Source organism: Lynx canadensis, chromosome B3, assembly GCF_007474595.2.
Source record: "Lynx canadensis isolate LIC74 chromosome B3, mLynCan4.pri.v2, whole genome shotgun sequence".
Lineage (NCBI taxonomy): Eukaryota > Metazoa > Chordata > Mammalia > Carnivora > Felidae > Lynx > Lynx canadensis.
The window spans coordinates 111663705-111681452 of NC_044308.2; the positions used below are offsets into that span (position 1 = coordinate 111663705).

General features: G+C 35.7%; 1 protein-coding gene across 12 annotated transcripts in view; it reads left to right on the top strand.

Moving 5' to 3' along the window:
- FUT8 (fucosyltransferase 8) overlaps window positions 1–17748 on the top strand; it is a 342855-nt gene that overhangs the window by 265136 nt on the left and 59971 nt on the right. For all 12 annotated transcript variants that reach the window (XM_032593385.1, XM_032593383.1, XM_032593384.1 and 9 more), the window contains one exon: window positions 15524–15761. In XM_032593385.1, coding sequence (XP_032449276.1) covers window positions 15524–15761 — 238 coding nt within the window. The remainder of the gene's footprint in view (window positions 1–15523; window positions 15762–17748) is intronic.

Below are 17748 nucleotides of genomic sequence, written 5' to 3' on the forward strand. Positions count from 1 at the left end.
CAGGTTATTATTTTTACCATTTCTTGTTACTGTTTTCTCTCAACTATTTCATGTCTTTCCCATAGCTATTGCATCTTTTATGCCTCTCTCTTTTCATTGGCATAACTAGTGTTTATTGTTAGACAAAATACATCACCTATAAATATCCAACACTTTTATACGCACACACACCATCATCTCTTTCATCAAGTTGCAGCATATCAGAGGCTATTTGGGATTGTTGGAAGAATTCTAGTTAACATTCTGCCGGCAAAATCGCCCCATAGCTTCGGGCATTTCCCTTGCTCAGAAGTTGGTGTTTTTTTGTTTATTTGCATGTGTGGAGGTTTTTTTTTTTTTTTTAATTTATTTGTTTTGTTTTGAATTTTGGTCTAAATCCTCTTCCCCTGAAGTGATTAGAGTGGCTGTACTTGTCAGGTTTGGAAATGTCAGGGCTAGTAGAGGAGGCCATACCGTGAAGCTGCACTTATCATGAGAGATAAAGAGAGGTGGTTACAGGATGCCCTGTAACAGGGTTGGTTGTTTAAAGGGTTAGAGGCAGGATAGATACTACATTTGACTTGTAACCAAAAGACCTAGTGCCCTGCCCTTTGTACTTATATAATGGATGAAAAAGGAAATAAAGTCAGACCCTAAGAAAAAGCTTTTAAAAAGAAGGAGTTTTACCTGTGTTCAAAGCCTACATCCCCTCGAGGCTTTGAATAGTCTTTTAAATGTTCACTATGAGGGGCGCCTGGGTGGCTCAGTCAGTTAAACATCTGTCTTTGGCTCAGGTCATGATCTTGTGTTTCACGAGTTTGGGCCCTGTGTCGGACCTTCTGCTGACAGCTTAGAGCCTGGAGCCTGCTTCGGATTCTGTGTCTCCCTCTCTCTTCCCCTTCCCTGCTCATTCTCTCACTCTCTCTCTCTCTCAAAAATAAATAAAACATAAAATTTTTTTTTTCCAATGTTCACTATGAGAGTTCTTTTCTTCAAACATTATGTTTTCTTTTTACATAAGGAGATATAATACCATAGTGTTCTCAAGATTCAAATGATTAAAAAAATGTTGGTTTATCATTTTTAAAAGAAAGTTATACGAGCAGATGCCTCTGGAAACAAAAAGCCATCAGTTTGCCAATAAATAAGTAGCATTATAGATGTGAATTAAATGTGTATCACATGAGAATATGTTGGACTTAAAATACAGGCTTCAGTTTCTGGATAAGATGTAGTAAACACATTATACTGTATTCTTCCTGCTAAGTACAATAACAACAAAAAATCCCGTACAATGTGAATCTTCTATGTTTGTTTATTTTTTTGTTTGTCTTGTTCCTATATATTCCAGTTGGAGGTGTTGGAGAATCTTCCAACCTAAAAATACTAATTGATGGAGCCAAAAAAGGCCTCATTTTGATTACATCTATTCTATTCCAAGAGAATGTCATGAAAAGGGTTGGCCCTTGCCCTTCCTGGTGCCATATCTGTGGAGCTTGAGCACATAGCCCTGTCCACCATACCTGCCCGGCAATAATGAGCGCACCCCTACCTCTCCCAACTGGTGTTACAACTGCAGGGACTTTGGACAAAATCCGTCCACCATCACCTTCCTGTAATAATTAGGTAGTTCCATTCTCTTCACAACTAGAGTGGAAGGAGGATATGGAGGAAAGGGAGTTAGAGAACAGGATTTTTCTAATATGTACTTGAAATCCAGGGTAGACCTCTGAACATCACATGCGTGGAACTGATGAGGATCAATGCAGAGAAAGGTCTGAGAACTGAACTCTGTATGATATACTATGTAGGCTTCACACTGGCTCTTGGTTAACCCACAAATGGGGCAGAACAAAATAACACTGAAAAAGCTTTAACAATTAAATTGACATTTGAGCCACAGCCAATAAAAGTGAGTTAAGAATCTATATAGTTTGCTGTCTACTGAAATAGATCATTTAAATAGAAAGTAGAGTCTCATAACATAAGATTCACCATATATCAAGAACCAGGAAAATCTTAATTCAGATGACAAAAGATAATCAGTGGACAGCACACCGATATGGCACAGACATTGGAATTCCTGGTAAGGATTTTAAAGAAGATATAATAACAAAAATGCTGCAATAAGCAATTACAGACTTGAAACAAATGAAGAAGAAATAGAAAGCCTTGGCAAAGAAATGGCGATATGAGGAAAAAAAACAAGTGAAAATTTTAGAACTGAAAAATGCAGTAACCTAAGAAAAAACTGGCTTATGATGGGATAGCTGTGGCAGGGGAAAGAATCAGTGCACTTGAAGTTAGATCAGGGGAAATTATCCAGTCTAACAACAGAGAGAATAAAGATTGGGGAAAAAAAGTAAAGCACAGCCTCAGGGACCTGTTGGTTAAGAGTCCAAGGAGAGAAGTAAGAGTAAGGGATTGATGAAATTACTGAAAACTTCCTAAACTTGGCAAGCCAACATATTCAAGAAGTTGAACAAATTCCTAACTGGAAAAACCCAAATAATCCATTTCTAGACACTTTATAAATAATTTGTTGAAAACTAAAGACAATGGAAAAATTCTTCAAAGCAGTTAGAGAGAAGCAATGCATTACCTATGGTGGAACAATTTGATTGACATTGGATTTCTCATTAGAAAACACGGAGGCCATAAAAAAGAAGTAAGATATTTTAAGTGCCAAAAGAAAAGAACTGACAACCTAGACCCAGAATTCCTCATCCAGTGAAAATATAATGAGGTGAAGTAAAGTCATTTTGAGATGAATGAAAGCTAAAAGAATTGATTGCCAGCAGACTTGGTCCAAAAAAAGGAAATTCTTTTTTTTTAAAATATGTTTATTTATTTTAGAGAGAGAGAACATGAGCGGGAGAGGAAAGAGAGGGAGATACAGAATCTGAAGCAGGCTCCAGGCTCTGAGCTGTCAGCACAGAGCCTGACACAGGTCTCAAACCCATGAACTGTGAGATCATGACCTGAGCCGAAGTTGGACACTTAACCGACTGAGTGACCCAGGTGCCCCTAAAGGAAATTCTTCAGATGGGAAGAAAGTGATGACAGAAGGAATCTTGGAATGTCAGAAATGAAGAAAATGCAAATGAAAGGGTAGACATAGGATAATTGATTAGTCTTCTTTTAAAATTTTAAAAATGCTTGATGGGGGAAAGCAAAATTTGTAACATTGTCAGATGTAGTTTTCAATGTATATAAAGGTAATCTTTAAGACAACCATATCATAAAATGGAGAAAGTAAAGGTACTGAGGTTTCTACATCCCACTTGAAATAATGTTGATATGAGTAGACTAGTAAATTACATGTGTGAGCATACACACACACACACACACACACACACACACACACAGAGTCATTAACAATATTCTGAAGAAATGTATTTAAAAACACTGCAGATGAATAAAAATTAAATACTGAAAGTTCAAATTATGCACAGGAAAGCAGGAATGGGTGTTGTGTTTTGTCAAATACTTTTTCTTTACAAATTGATATAATCATGTGGATTTTCTTTTGTTAATGTGGTAGATTACGTTGAATGAATTTTGAATACTTAGCCAGCTTTGCATTGCTGGAATAAACTCCACTTGGTCATGATATACATATATCACATATATTATATGTGTGTGTGTGTGAGTATGTGTGTATTCACATATCACATATGTATATATGATAAAACAGGTTGAAAATGATAAAAATAATATGTTGATCAAAAAATAAAATAAGTCGACATGATAAAAAATTGACAAAATCCAACACTCATTCATGATAAACACTTAGCACTCTAGGAAAAGAGGGAAATTCTTCAATCTGATTTAAAAAAAAAAAGAATTTACAATCTACAGGTATCATTCATCACACTTAATGGTGAAAGATTAAATGCTTTTCCCCTAAACTTGGAAATGAGGCAATGGTATTCTCTCTCACCTATTCTCTCACTCCTATTCATAGTAATGGAAGTTCTATGAAGTCCAGTCAGTCAAGACAAAGAAACAAATGGAATGCATAACTAGAAAGAAAGAAAACTGTCCCTATTTGCAGGTGACATGATTGTCTACATAGTAAAATCCTTAGCAATCTACCAAACAATAACAACCATATAGCAGTAAAACTTCTAGAATAAGTGAATTGAGCAAAGTTGTGGGATATATGATCAACACAAAAAAATTCGTCGTAGTTCTACATCCTTGCAAGAAACAATTAGAAACCAGAATTTTGACATAATGCCATTTATAATTGCCCTAAAAATGGAAAATGCAATACTTAGATAAAAATACTTATACAATGCTGGTGAAATAAATTAAAGGTCTAAATGAGTGAATGAATTTATTATGTTCATGGGTTAGAAGACTGAACATAGAAAAGAGTTCAGATCTTCGCAAACTGATCCATAGACTGAACATATTCCTATCAAAATCCCAGCAAGTCCTTTTTTCTTTTTGTATATATAGACAAATTGATGCCAAAATTTGTATAAAAAGGCAAAGGAATTAAAATAGCTAAAGCAATTTTGAAAAGAATAACATCTGAATAATAATCATAGTTGATACTTCTAAGACTTAACCATAGTGACAGTGATCAAAATAATGTATAGTATTGGAAGAGAGGTAGACATATAAATCAATGAAACAGAATAGAGTCCAAAATAGACCCACGTGGGTGTACTTTTTTTCATTGAGGTGAAATTTATGTAACCATCTAAAATTCACCATCTTAAAATGAACAATTCAGTGCATTCACAAGGTCACCTCTGTCTAGTTGCACAGCATTCATCAGCTTAAGAGAAAACCTCACTCAAAATCATTAAACAGCTGCTCTCCATTTCCTCATTTCCAATTCCCATGGCCCCTAGAAACCACCAATCTGCATTGTCTATGGATTTACCAATTCTGAATGTTTCATGCAAATGGAATCATATGTGATTTTTTTCTATCTGGCTAACTTTACTTAGATTAATGTTTTCAAGCTCCATCCATGTTGTAGCATGTATTAGTACTCCATTCCTTTTTTGTGGCTGAGTAATATTCTGTTCTGTGAGTCTACCAAAATGTGTTTATCCATTCATTTGTTGATGGACGTTTGGATTGTGTTCACCTTTTGCTGTTTCAAACTAGCATTGCTATTAATATGTCTCTACATGTATTTATTTGAGTAACAGTTTTCCTTCTTTTGAGTATATACCTATAAGTGGGCAGTTGAGTTTTGAGACAGATGCAAAAGCAGTTCAATGAAGGAAGCATAGTCTTTTCAATAAATGGTGTTGGAATAATTGGACATCTCATAGGGAAAAAAATGAACCTTGACCTAAACCTCACATTTTTACATAAAATTACCTGAAAATGGGTAGTAAATCTGACAGATAAAACAAATGTTACATGTAAAACTATAAAACTTTTAGAGGAAAGTGTTGGTATAAATCTTTGTGACCTAGGCTAAAAGTTCTTAAACAGACACCAAAAGAATGGTTTCTAAAAGGGGAAAAAAAATCAATAAATCAAACTTATAAAATTAAGAACTTTTGCCCTGTGAATGACCCTGTTAAAGAGGGTAAAAGACAAACCATAAACTTGACTGGAAGAAAATCTTCACAATTCACATCTCCAACAACGGTCTTGTATCCAGAATGTATTAAGAACTCTCTTTCTTTTTTAAGTTGTATTTTTTTTTTAAGAGAGAGAGAGGGAGCATGTGTGCATGTGAGAGGGAGAGAGGGGCAGAGAGAGGGAGAGAGAGAATCTTAAGCAGGCTCCATGCTCAGCGTGGAGCATGAATCACACAACCCTGAGATTCATGACCTGAGCCAACATCAAGAGTCAGGTGCTTAACTGACTAAGCCACCCAGGTGCCCCAAGAACTCTTCAATCTCAACAGTAAGAAACAACCCAGTTGGAAAATGGACAAAAGTTTTGAGCAGATAACTTTACCAAGGAAGATATATGGTCAACAAACATGCACATGAAAAGGTGTTCAAAATCATTAACTATTAGGAGATGTAACCTGAAAACATGATGAGATCCCACCACACCCCTATCAGAAATGGCTAACATAAAAAACACCAAGATTTGGAGCCACCAGCTCTCTCATGTATTCCTTATGGAAATGTAAAATGGTATGGCATTCTGGGAAACAGTGTGACAATTTTGTTCAACAATTATACTCCTGTGTATTTATCCTAGAGAAATAAAAACTCACGTCCACACAAAAATCTGTACACTCACATGCATAGCACTTAATCTGTAATACCCTAAACCTGGAAACAACCTATATGCCCTTCAATGGGTGAATAGACTGTGGCACAATCCAATAACAGACTACTACTCAATAATATGAAGGAATGAACTATTGATACACACAATACCTTGGATGGATCTCAAGAGCATTATGCTAAGTGATAAAACCGATCTCAAAAGGCTTAATACTGTCTGATTTCATTTATAACATTGCCAGAGTTACTAAATGATTGTCATGGAGAACAGGTCAGTAGTTGCCAGAGATTAACATTTGGAGAAGGAGTGATGTAAGAGAAATTATTTTGATGTAACAGCCTGTATCCTGATTGTAGTACTAGTTGCATGAGTCTATATATGTTATAAAATTTGATAGTTCTGTAAACCACCACTCCCCGCCCCCCTCAAAAAAACCTGGTGAAATCTAAAGAAGGTCTGTATATTAATAATATTATGTAATGTCAGTTTCCTGATATTGATAATGAACTGTGGTTAAGTAAGATACTCTCATTGGGGAAAGCTGTGTGGAAGGTAACTCGCTATTGTTTTTGCAATTCATTGTGGGTCTTAAATTATTTAAAAATAAACAGCAAAAAATACTGTGTTAAAGATTTCAAAAAGTTAATAACCTGAACTGGTTACATCACTGTTAAACTGAGGCAGTGAGAAAAATGGTCTTAAAAGTATTTTTAACTAAAAAAAATAATAACGGGATTTCAAAGAAATTTAGACTCAGCTAACAGTGGATTCTCAGTGCATGGATAGCTACATGGAGAGATGGAACAATGCCTCTATCCACAGGAAAGGCAGCAGGATTTGACATCTGGTTTAGTTATTGTTGGTGGTTTGATTTAAAAGCCAGTGAGTAGACATGTGCTCTAAGTACCAGCGCTACTGGGACCAGTGGCACTTTGCAGAATGGAAGAGCTGGCAAAACAGTGTAGGTTATTCTGATCTTTATTTAAAACCGAACAAAACGGGGCGCCTGGGTGGCGCTGTCGGTTAGGCGTCCGACTTCAGCCAGGTCACGATCTCGCGGTCCGGGAGTTCGAGCCCCGCGTCAGGCTCTGGGCTGATGGCTCGGAGCCTGGAGCCTGTTTCCGATTCTGTGTCTCCCTCTCTCTCTGCCCCTCCCCCGTTCATGCTCTGTCTCTCTCTGTCCCAAAAATAAATAAAAAGCGTTGAAAAAAAAAAAATTTTAAAAAAACCGAACAAAACATTCACAACAGTTTTTGCACAAGAACCGAAGTTTCAACTAGTGTTTCTCTTTTGTGTCTGCTATCTACTTCATCTTTTGATCTGGGCTAACCGGTTCCAAACTTGCTTTTACTTTTCTCCTTCTTTCCCCCTTCTCTCTCTTCCTCTTTCCCCATTCCCCTCTGTCTCCAGCACTTCTTCCCTTTCCCTCTTTCCTCCCTCTTTCTTCTCTATTCTCCCTTTCTTCCTTTCCTTCCATCCCTTCCCCATCTTTTTCCTATCTCCCTCTTTTTTTTTTTTTTTTTCTTTTTTAAGGAGTACCTGCTGTATCCTCCCTGAATATTGGTTTTGGAGAAGGAGAGTATAATTAGGCCTGTTAAGTAAAATGGTGGAGGACATTTCTGACATTCAACCTTAATTTTTAAACTAAGTTATTTTTAGATTGAGAAATTAAGCTGCTTCTGACACCTGGGAGTCAGGCTATAAACTTATGGGGAAAAATTGAAGGTGCTTGAAGCTATATGTCTTCTGTGCATTTGTGTAGGATTGGCAGAATTTGGCTTCTCAGAAATTAGTTTCTCTTCTCTAGCCTTGAAGGGACTTTTGTTTACATTAGATTCTTGAATGAGAGAGTTAGATTTGGATACATCTCATTCTTTCTCTGACTTTCTTTTGTGGCTTTTATAGTTGCAGAAGATATTAGCAAAGTTGCTCTGGTGTACTTGTCTTTTGAACCTGAAATAGAGGATTTTAAAAATTTTTTTTTTTTCAACGTTTATTTATTTTTGGGACAGAGAGAGACAGAGCATGAATGGGGGAGGGGCAGAGAGAGAGGGAGACACAGAATCGGAAACAGGCTCCAGGCTCCGAGCCATCAGCCCAGAGCCCGACGCGGGGCTCGAACTCACGGACCGCGAGATCGTGACCTGGCTGAAGTCGGACGCTTAACCGACTGCGCCACCCAGGCGCCCCTGAAATAGAGGATTTTTAAAGATCACCTGGAATATCCAGAGATATTTGGATATTTGAGACTACTATCTCAAAGACCCCAGTAATAGAAATGCCCCATAATGTTTGTTGTTTCTATTGGACATGTAGAATTTGTCTTTTTTTAAAAAGTGGCTTTAGAACATTCCAAAGACTTCTAGGCAGAGTAAAACTTTTAAAAATGCATCTAAAATAAGCCAATTGTTGATTATTAAGATCGTTCCTCTTCTATAACTGTATAGTAACCATCTGCCTTTGCTTCAGTGTGTCAGGATTACGGTCTGTATGTTAACTATGCACCTTGGTATCTTTTCTCTATTGCTTCCACACTTAGAATTTTATAAAATGCCTACAGGGAAATTGATTTCCTGCAGCATTTGGTAGACTACTTGTGCCTGAGCTATTGTGTTGTTCTTAACTACTTGCAACAAATTGTTCTTTGCTAGAGGGCTAGAAAGGACACCTCAATACTATCTTAACTTTGCTATGAAAATATTCTTGTTTAATGTGTTAAGAGACAATAATTTCCAGTACTGGCTTTTAAAAATGAAAATGCTTTTAACTTTCTCTTTCATGGTTATTAACTATGCCCAGAGTCTTCATTTTAATTACCACAATGCAGTACTCCAGTTCTCTTATTTGCTTCATTACCTTTTCTGCTTTGGTTGTGAAAATAATTTTAGAGAAGTAAAATCAGACTGTTTCCAGTACAATGAAATGCTTTCACCACACTGTTAATGAATCTTTTCTTCATTATAACACAAAGCTAGATGCTGTAGATCTTTTTAAACAAACAAATTAAAAACTGTTTAGTCTTATGATTAGAGCAGACAAAGAACACAATAAAACTTAACGTACCTGGCTCATTCCTTTAGTTTTTCTGACCTCTCTTCATTGGAAGTAGGAGGTGTCTATGGCTTAACTCTGCCCTGGAGAAGGAATGCTATTAGTTGCTGGAAGGGTTCTTGGGCTTCTTAAATGTGAGATCTGAAACCATAAAACTACTAGAAGAAAACATAGAGGAAAAGCTCCTTGGACATTGTTCTTGACAATGATTTTTTGTGTATACCACCAAAAGCAAAATCAACAAAAGTAAAAATCAGCAAGTGACTACAGCAAACGAAAAAACTTGTGCATGGCAAATGAAATCAAGGACAAAATGAAAAGGCAAAATGAAAAGACAAACAACCTATGTGTCTGTCAGTGGATAAATGGATAAAGAAAAAAAGGTGGTATATATATATATATATATATATATATATATATATATATATACACACACACACATATACACACATATATACACACACATATATATACACATATATACACACATATATACACACAATGGAATGTTCTTCAGCCACGAAAATAATAAAACCTGCTTTTGCAAGATAATAAACCTGAAGGATATTATGCTAAGTGAATAAGACACAGAAAGACAAATATTGCATGATCTCATATGTGTAATCTAAAAAAGTCAAATTCATAAAAGTAGAGAGTAGTATAGGAATTACCAGGAGAAAGGAGATGTGGGAAATGAGATGTTGATCAAAGGGTACGAAGGTTCACTTAATGGGGGATGAGTAAGTTCTAGAGATCTAATGTACAGTATAGTGACTATAATTAATATTACTGGTATTACATACCTGAAATTTGCTAAGAGAGTTGATTTCAAGAGTTCTCTCCATGAAAAAGTAAATTGTAACTATGTGAAGTGATGGATATCTTAATTAATTTGATTGTGGTAATCATTACATAGTGTGTATGTATGTATGTGTATATATATATATGTATGTGTATATATATATATATGTATATATATCACCTTGTTTGTATACTTTAAATATATACAGTTTTTATTTGTCTAGTATACATACGTCCACAAGGCTAGGGGAGTGACCAGGTAAGTGCTCTAAGCCTGCACTTCTTGTTGAATTTTGTATTAAAGACATCATGAGAGGATGGATAAGAGTATTGAACAATAGATAGGGAGAGCTGAATTCTAAATTCTGGCTTCATTGCCACCAATATATTTTTGTCACTGTTGGCTTGACATCACCTTTGTCTCCCTACATGCAATTCAATTGAACTAATAGTTATTGAACATTTACTCTTCGTGAGAGATTTCTGGAGATACGATGTCCAGTTTATATTGACTAATTTTTGTTTGTTGTTAATTTAGCCTTTTTCTGCAATGCTTTTGGTCGGTAGTAAATATAGACAGATAAGTGAGGAAAATTACATGGTAGCTGGAAAAGTTTCCTCTGAAGAGTCTTTTGCTTGTGTGTATTGGAAATCTAAATAGTTGTGGCAAAAGGCTTCATTGGTGATTTAATTTAAAAGCCACAGAATCAGTACTATTTTGTAATGTTACATCATTAATTCACAGTTACTACTAATTTACTAAATGAAGGCAGTGGAAACTTCTAAATCTTAGCAGTGCCTACATAATATAAGAATAACTGTGGTTTACTAGTTGATTTAAAATTCTTTTTAGCAAAGTAGAAATTACACTGGCTTCTGAATTTGAAATATGTTCAATAGTAACAATTTTCATATTTTAACCAAAGTAAAAGAGACTAAAATATTTTAGCATATGATGATGCCTTTAGTGAATTAATAATCATTTAGGTTTAAGAGACACTGCTTCTCTTAATATACCATCTTGGAGGCATATTGATTTTAATATATACTTCTCAATTTTGATTTATAGGATAATGAGAACAAATAGGGCTTTCAGTTCTGGTCATCTAGGGTCATTCTTAGAAATTAACAGTGTCAGAAGAAATGCCTCAGATAGTGTTAAAAAAAAACTGAAGAAAAGGAAACTGAATACAGAAGAACCCTATTTTATCTTAAGTCCTTATTTCTAAATTTATATGTAATAGCTTTGCTGCAGAATTATAACTGTAAGAATGTTACATAATATTGTTAGCTTTTGAAGGTCCATGTTTGGGCCACCTTGCAGCACTACATGCAAAAATACTGCATTTATCCAGTGTGAAACAATGTATCTTGAGATTATGAGAATAAATGAGTTAGTATGTTTGAATTAGCTGTGAGCATATACCATGTCATTTAGTTTCATAGTATCTCTGAGAAGGAAGGATGGGTGAGCAGAAAGAGATTGTGGAGGGAGGTAATTTTTGTCATAATTTTAAATTAACAAAATGAAGCAAAATCACACAATTTAATTCATAACAGAACCCGAATTAGAACAAAATTTTATCTTAAACTTCTTTATGCAAAGGTCTTTAACTAAAGTATGTTGTTTCAAGTAATTTTGGCAAATTTACCTCCTATTTCTAAAACTTGAATAATCATCATCATTTGCAAGATGAATTTCTTATTCTATTGGATTGTTATCTCCCAAATTTTGTTGTAAATATTAAGTGCTTAATAGATATTTATTTAATGAACAAAAGTTCACCTGTACGCGATCAGTGAGTGATACTCAAGGCAGAAGGAGGGAGAAGTGAGTGAGACCCTCTCCCAAGGGACTTAGGGAGGAGGTATTTTCAATCTGTATTTCCCAATCTTCTAGTCCCAAATGAGAAGTACTTCCTAGTGGCACTCCTGCTGGAAGTGTATCATATTCTACGCACACACATGTGGGGTGTTTGTGTGTGTGTGTGTGTGTGTGTGTGTGTGTGTGTGTGGTGAGTGGACAATGTAGGGGAAAGATCAATGAAGGGGAAAAGATCAAAAGAATCACCATACAGAACAAAGCAATATGCCTGCATTCTTGGATAACTGGTAGAGAAATATAGAAGAAAGTGCATTAGGCACACTAGAAAAAATTGAAAAACAGGTTTTATCATCAGAAATAACTACTGTTAAAGTGTCAGCATAATTAAAGCTGCTTTTGGTAAGGAAGCCCTTCTGTATATTCTTGCTAATGGATGAGACATACCTTCAAGCCTTTTGCAGACAGAAAGTATAAAACCAGGATCAGTGCAATTGACAAAGGCTATTTGGTAAGAAATTTGAAGATTATGCATACATATATATGCATGCCCATGTGTGTGTGACAACAGCTCTGATTTCCTTTTATAGACTCCTATAAATCTCTATTTGTGCTCCTCTGTAGCAGTGGTGGATAACAAAGACTTAGGTCAGCTAAGGGGTTCCTGAGTAGGGTTTCTTTCCATCTGAATAAATCCCTGCCCATCTCAGAATTGTTGCTTTGTTTCCTTTATTAACATCTGCTTGTTTTTTCTAGACACTTATTCTGGTGAGCCTAATCTTGTGTTAGACACACATAGGTTTGTTTTTTGTTTTTGTTTTTGTTTTTCTTTCTATTTCTCACTGTCTCTCTGCCTTTTTATGAGCAAGATCTTTTGAATTTTTCACACTTTTAAATATTTTTGTAAAAAATTGGGCTGTGCCTCTGAACTTCTTCAGTGTTTTATTTACTGTTCTCATTCTGATCATTCATTTTCTCTTCTCTTATTGCTAGCCTTGGAGTCTTCCATTGATTACTCGTGATTACTCATTCCAGAACCAAACATAGTGGATTCCTTTCCTTTCTACATGTTACCTATGACTTAACAGAAAGATTTAATACAGTCTCAATTTAGTTTGGGTTAAGGCACATTAACACTCTTGAATGAAGCTTCATTTCATAAACTGTTCATGTCTTTCTCTTAGGACTCGGTTCTTATGCTTGAAGCATTGCATTCTAATTAGACTCAGGAAACACAGATTCCTTAATCTGTGTCTTAAATGCAGATATGTCTTCTTTTTATTAAAAAAAAAGTCTATAGTTTCAAACGTTTTATTATTCTATTCCTTCACTCTTTTTTTTCCTTAAAAATATGAAGATTAATGTAAGATGTAATCAGGTATATTACATGTGAGGTATATGGCATATCTGTACTATCTTTACAATAATTGTGTATATTGAAAAACTATTCTAAAAGAAAAAGTCTACTGAAAAATATATAAAGGATATTTTCTTTTTCATTCATATGAATTTTAGAAATATTCATGTGCTGTATTTCTTTTTTTTTTAATTTTTTTTAACGTTTATTTATTTTTGAGACAGAGAGCATGAACGGGGGAGGGTCAGAGAGGGGGAGACACAGAATCCGAAACAGACTCCAGGCTCTGAGCCGCCAGCACAGAGCCTGACGCGGGGCTCGAACTCACGGACCGCGAGATCATGACCTGAGCCGAAGTCGGCCGTTTAACCAACTGAGCCACCCAGGTGCCCCTCATGTGCTGTATTTCTTAAAATCACGAAATATCTGACAAATGTTATGTTCTTTATTTGCCCTGCTGATAAACTATTGAATTAATAAAGCTGTGGATCATTTTGAGAATGTTCCTTATTCCCAGGATCCTTATATAATATTGGATAGAAAGTAAATGATATTGGTCTCTCAATAACATATCACCTATCCTTTTCTTCCTCTCAAATCTCTTGTGGCTAAAACTGGAGTCTTAAGTAGAAAAATCTTAAGTGAAAAGAATCAGCAACTCTGGTACTTGATTGGGGAAACTGTACTGACCAAAGCTTGCTGAATTTTATCTGGATTTTCTCAGACTTCTAAGGGTTCTAACTCTTCAGAAGGGTCTTGATGCTATAGGTTATATTTTGATCTAAAAAGATCAGCCTCAGTGGCACATTTGAATGTAAAAGATACCTCTTCTGAAAGTAACTGTGCGGCATTTTCCCTTCTCAGCTTTTCCTTCAGAGTCATTTTATACCTTCACCTTCCTAGCTTTTGTTTCTAGGGCTCTGCTTGACAGAACAGATGATATCCTTGGAAAACAGCTGTAGACTTGTGGTTTGGCGACTGCCTTTTTTCAAGGCTCATATAAATTGAGAACTGGTTACTTTGCTTCTTTGTGGGAGAAAAGTTGCTGTTCCTCAAGGCACCCATCCATACTCTTACCTCATAGACAGAACAACTTAAACTTCTTGCAGACAGAACAGCTTTAAACTTCTTGGTTAAAGTCCTTGTCAAAACAAAATTTTATTTGAAGAACTAAGATGCCTCGGGATATTTAATAGTAGCCCATACGAATTACAGCAGAGTTGAAGCTTTATAATAAAAAAGATGTCTCTCAGTAACTAACCCTATTGCACCCACTGTTAGATAATATTAAGTGTTTTAACTACTTACTGTTCATCTTATAGCAAGGTATACACATAGAAAAAAGGACCTCCTGATTAAAAATTGGCATAACAATGGGTGGGCATATGGGTGAAATAGATAAAGGGGATTAAGAGGTACAAACTTCCATTTCTAAAATAGTCACAGAGATGAACAGTACACATAGGGAATATAGTCAATAATACTATAATAACGTTGTTTGGTGACAGATGGTGACTACACTTATGATGAGCACTGAGTAAAGAATTGTTAAATCATTATGTTGTACACCTGAAACTAACATTACACTGTATGTTAATTATACTTCAGAGATTAAAAAGCTACTATAACACAGCCTCAAGACAGCCAATGTAGAACATATTCTACATTTTATTGTGAAAATTACTAGTAGCTATCATCATTAGTTTAAAAAAAACAAGTTTTGTAACTGATATTTTATAATTGTTGAACTCATATTTTTTTTTATTCATTGGTTTCACTTCCATAATGAAAAAGTACATTTTGTTTGTGATATCTAGAACTCTGTGGAGATAAGTGGAATTAATAGGTAAATTATAGTTTTTCATTTAAAATGATTTAAGTTTCACGTGGGAAGGTAAGCTGTGCTGAAGTACAGCTGGCATAAATAAGTTATTTTACTTCTTTCATAATGAGCTCATCAATGTATGCAACTTTGAATTTGGAGATGATCACACTTGCATGTTCTGAGTGATGGAGAAGTGAAAGATTACTTTTTTAATGTAGTTGCGTAATTTCATATCTGTCTAGCGATGTTTCTTAAGCAACTGTTCTTTTTTCCCTGCCATCTCTCTAAAATAAACGTTCAGTGGATGCTTTGAAATTTAATCCTTAAAGCTAGATTCTTTGCTTAGTAAGATACACTGGGTCAGTCTTGGCTTATATATGATTTTTGACACTTGTCTCTTATGAAGAGAAGATGACCTCTCTTCACCTTTGTCTTTTCCCTGCATCTTTGTCTTTCTCCCTGATAGAATCCCAAGGACTGCAGCAAAGCCAAGAAGCTAGTATGTAATATCAACAAAGGCTGTGGCTATGGCTGTCAACTCCATCATGTGGTCTACTGCTTCATGATTGCATATGGCACTCAGCGAACACTCATCTTGGAATCTCAGAATTGGCGCTATGCTACTGGTGGATGGGAAACTGTGTTTAGACCTGTGAGTGAGACCTGCACAGACAGATCTGGCACCTCCACTGGACACTGGTCAGGTAAGAAGCCTGTGCATATTTCACATCTCTGGGTTGAACTACCATGTTCCAAATTATCAGATTTCTAGGCACAGCTTTATGGCTCGTGGTCATCTTTTTCTCTGGATCTATGACTGCTCAACATAACTAAGGTAAAGTCTAGAATGATATTTTATTTAAAAAGTGCTTTATGACCTGTTTAATTTCTGATGTTCATTTTTATCTGGACTTAGCAAAACCACTAAGTTATTTTAAGGAATGAAATTTACTCTTTTAATGATGATACACCTTTCACTTTTTAGAGTACTTTCACATTACTGAACTTAATTGATACACGTAATTATCTAATTTGATACTCATAATTATGTAATAAGGTAGATCGATACATGAAAATCTTCTGCATGCATGAGAATCACCTGGAAGACTTGTTAAGACACTGTCTTCTTATTAAGTAGGTCTGGGGGTGCTGAGAATTTGTATTTCAAACAGAGTTTGCGGGTCCAGGTATCACACTGAGACAGACCATGCAGGTACCTTTTTATCCATTTTACAGTAGAGGACAATGAAACCTAATTTGCTTATGTAATTTTCATTTTATTCAAGAAACAGTTAATGTAAGGTACTATGCTAGACATTATAAGAGGTATAAAGATCATCAAGAAATTTTTCTTTATCTCTAAGAATTTAGTAATAGAGGAAGTAGAATATAGAGTTTCTCACTGCTAATCTACTATTCTTTCTGCAATGATGATTTTTAAACAAAGTCTAAAGTTGGGCTACCTTTTGTTAAAATCCTTGCTTTATCAGTTTGTAATCTTGGGCAAGTTACTAGACTTAGTTCTCTCATCAGTACAGTGAGAGGTAATAATTTACTTACCTCTTTGAGCTGTTGGTAGGAGTAAGCAAAATAATGTATGTAATGCACTTAACCATAATACTTGATAGATGAACTCTAGTAATTATTGGCTATCGTTAATAGCCTTTATTCATTGGATAAATATACAGTTGAGTACCTACAGTGTGGCAGATACTGAACTAAGTGAGTAGGTGAAATGCTAGGAAGACAATACATGGTCTCTGCAGTTTCATCTTGTGGGAAGTCAACATTTTTTCAAAAGGCTGAGGCATCTCTGTTAATATAATTTCTCATGAAGCTGAGCATCTTTTTTCACAAGTTTAAAATTTTTTTTTTTCAACGTTTATTTATTTTTGGGACAGAGAGAGACAGAGCATGAATGGGGGAGGGGCAGAGAGAGAGGGAGACACAGAATCGGAAACAGGCTCCAGGCTCTGAGCCATCCGCCCAGAGCCCGACGCGGGGCTCGAACTCACGGACCGCGAGATCGTGACCTGGCTGAAGTCGGACGCTTAACCGACTGCGCCACCCAGGCGCCCCTTCACAAGTTTAAAACACTAGATGTAGAATAAGAAGCTTTGTCGTTGGCAAAGGGAGTGACTTTAGTTCCTTTGTTTCTTTTTACCTCTGTTGGAAAATATCAGATAACCTGACTCTTCACAGAAGTGCAGGAAAATTCATTGGGTAATTTTTATAAAATGCTTTAAGTTGCTCTATAAAAGGTTCTATATGAATTTAAAGCATTATTTTGTGATGTGAGTTTGTCTTTCTTAGGATGATTTAGGAGCCTTATTGTATGTATCAACATATTTTTTCTTTGTAACACCAAGTTTTAAAGTGAACCTCTTAATCTAGAACCTTAGCTGATCTTTAATTTTGAGGTTACATCTTCCATTGATCTGGTCTGTAGTTCACAGCTAGTGCAAACAGATTAGATAATCAAGGTTAGGAATATACAGGAAAAGCGGTTCTGTCAGACTCATTGTGGCTAACTTTTTCATTTTGGGAACTTAGTTTAATATCAAGCCGCTTTGTGAAAGTACAGAGCCAGAGTAGGGCAAGGTTCTTGTGTTTAACTGTTTCTAGGGAGAGGCAACTTTGGGGATGGTAGTCAGTTAATAGGAAAGAAAAAGTTGGCCTCACTCGTCTCAC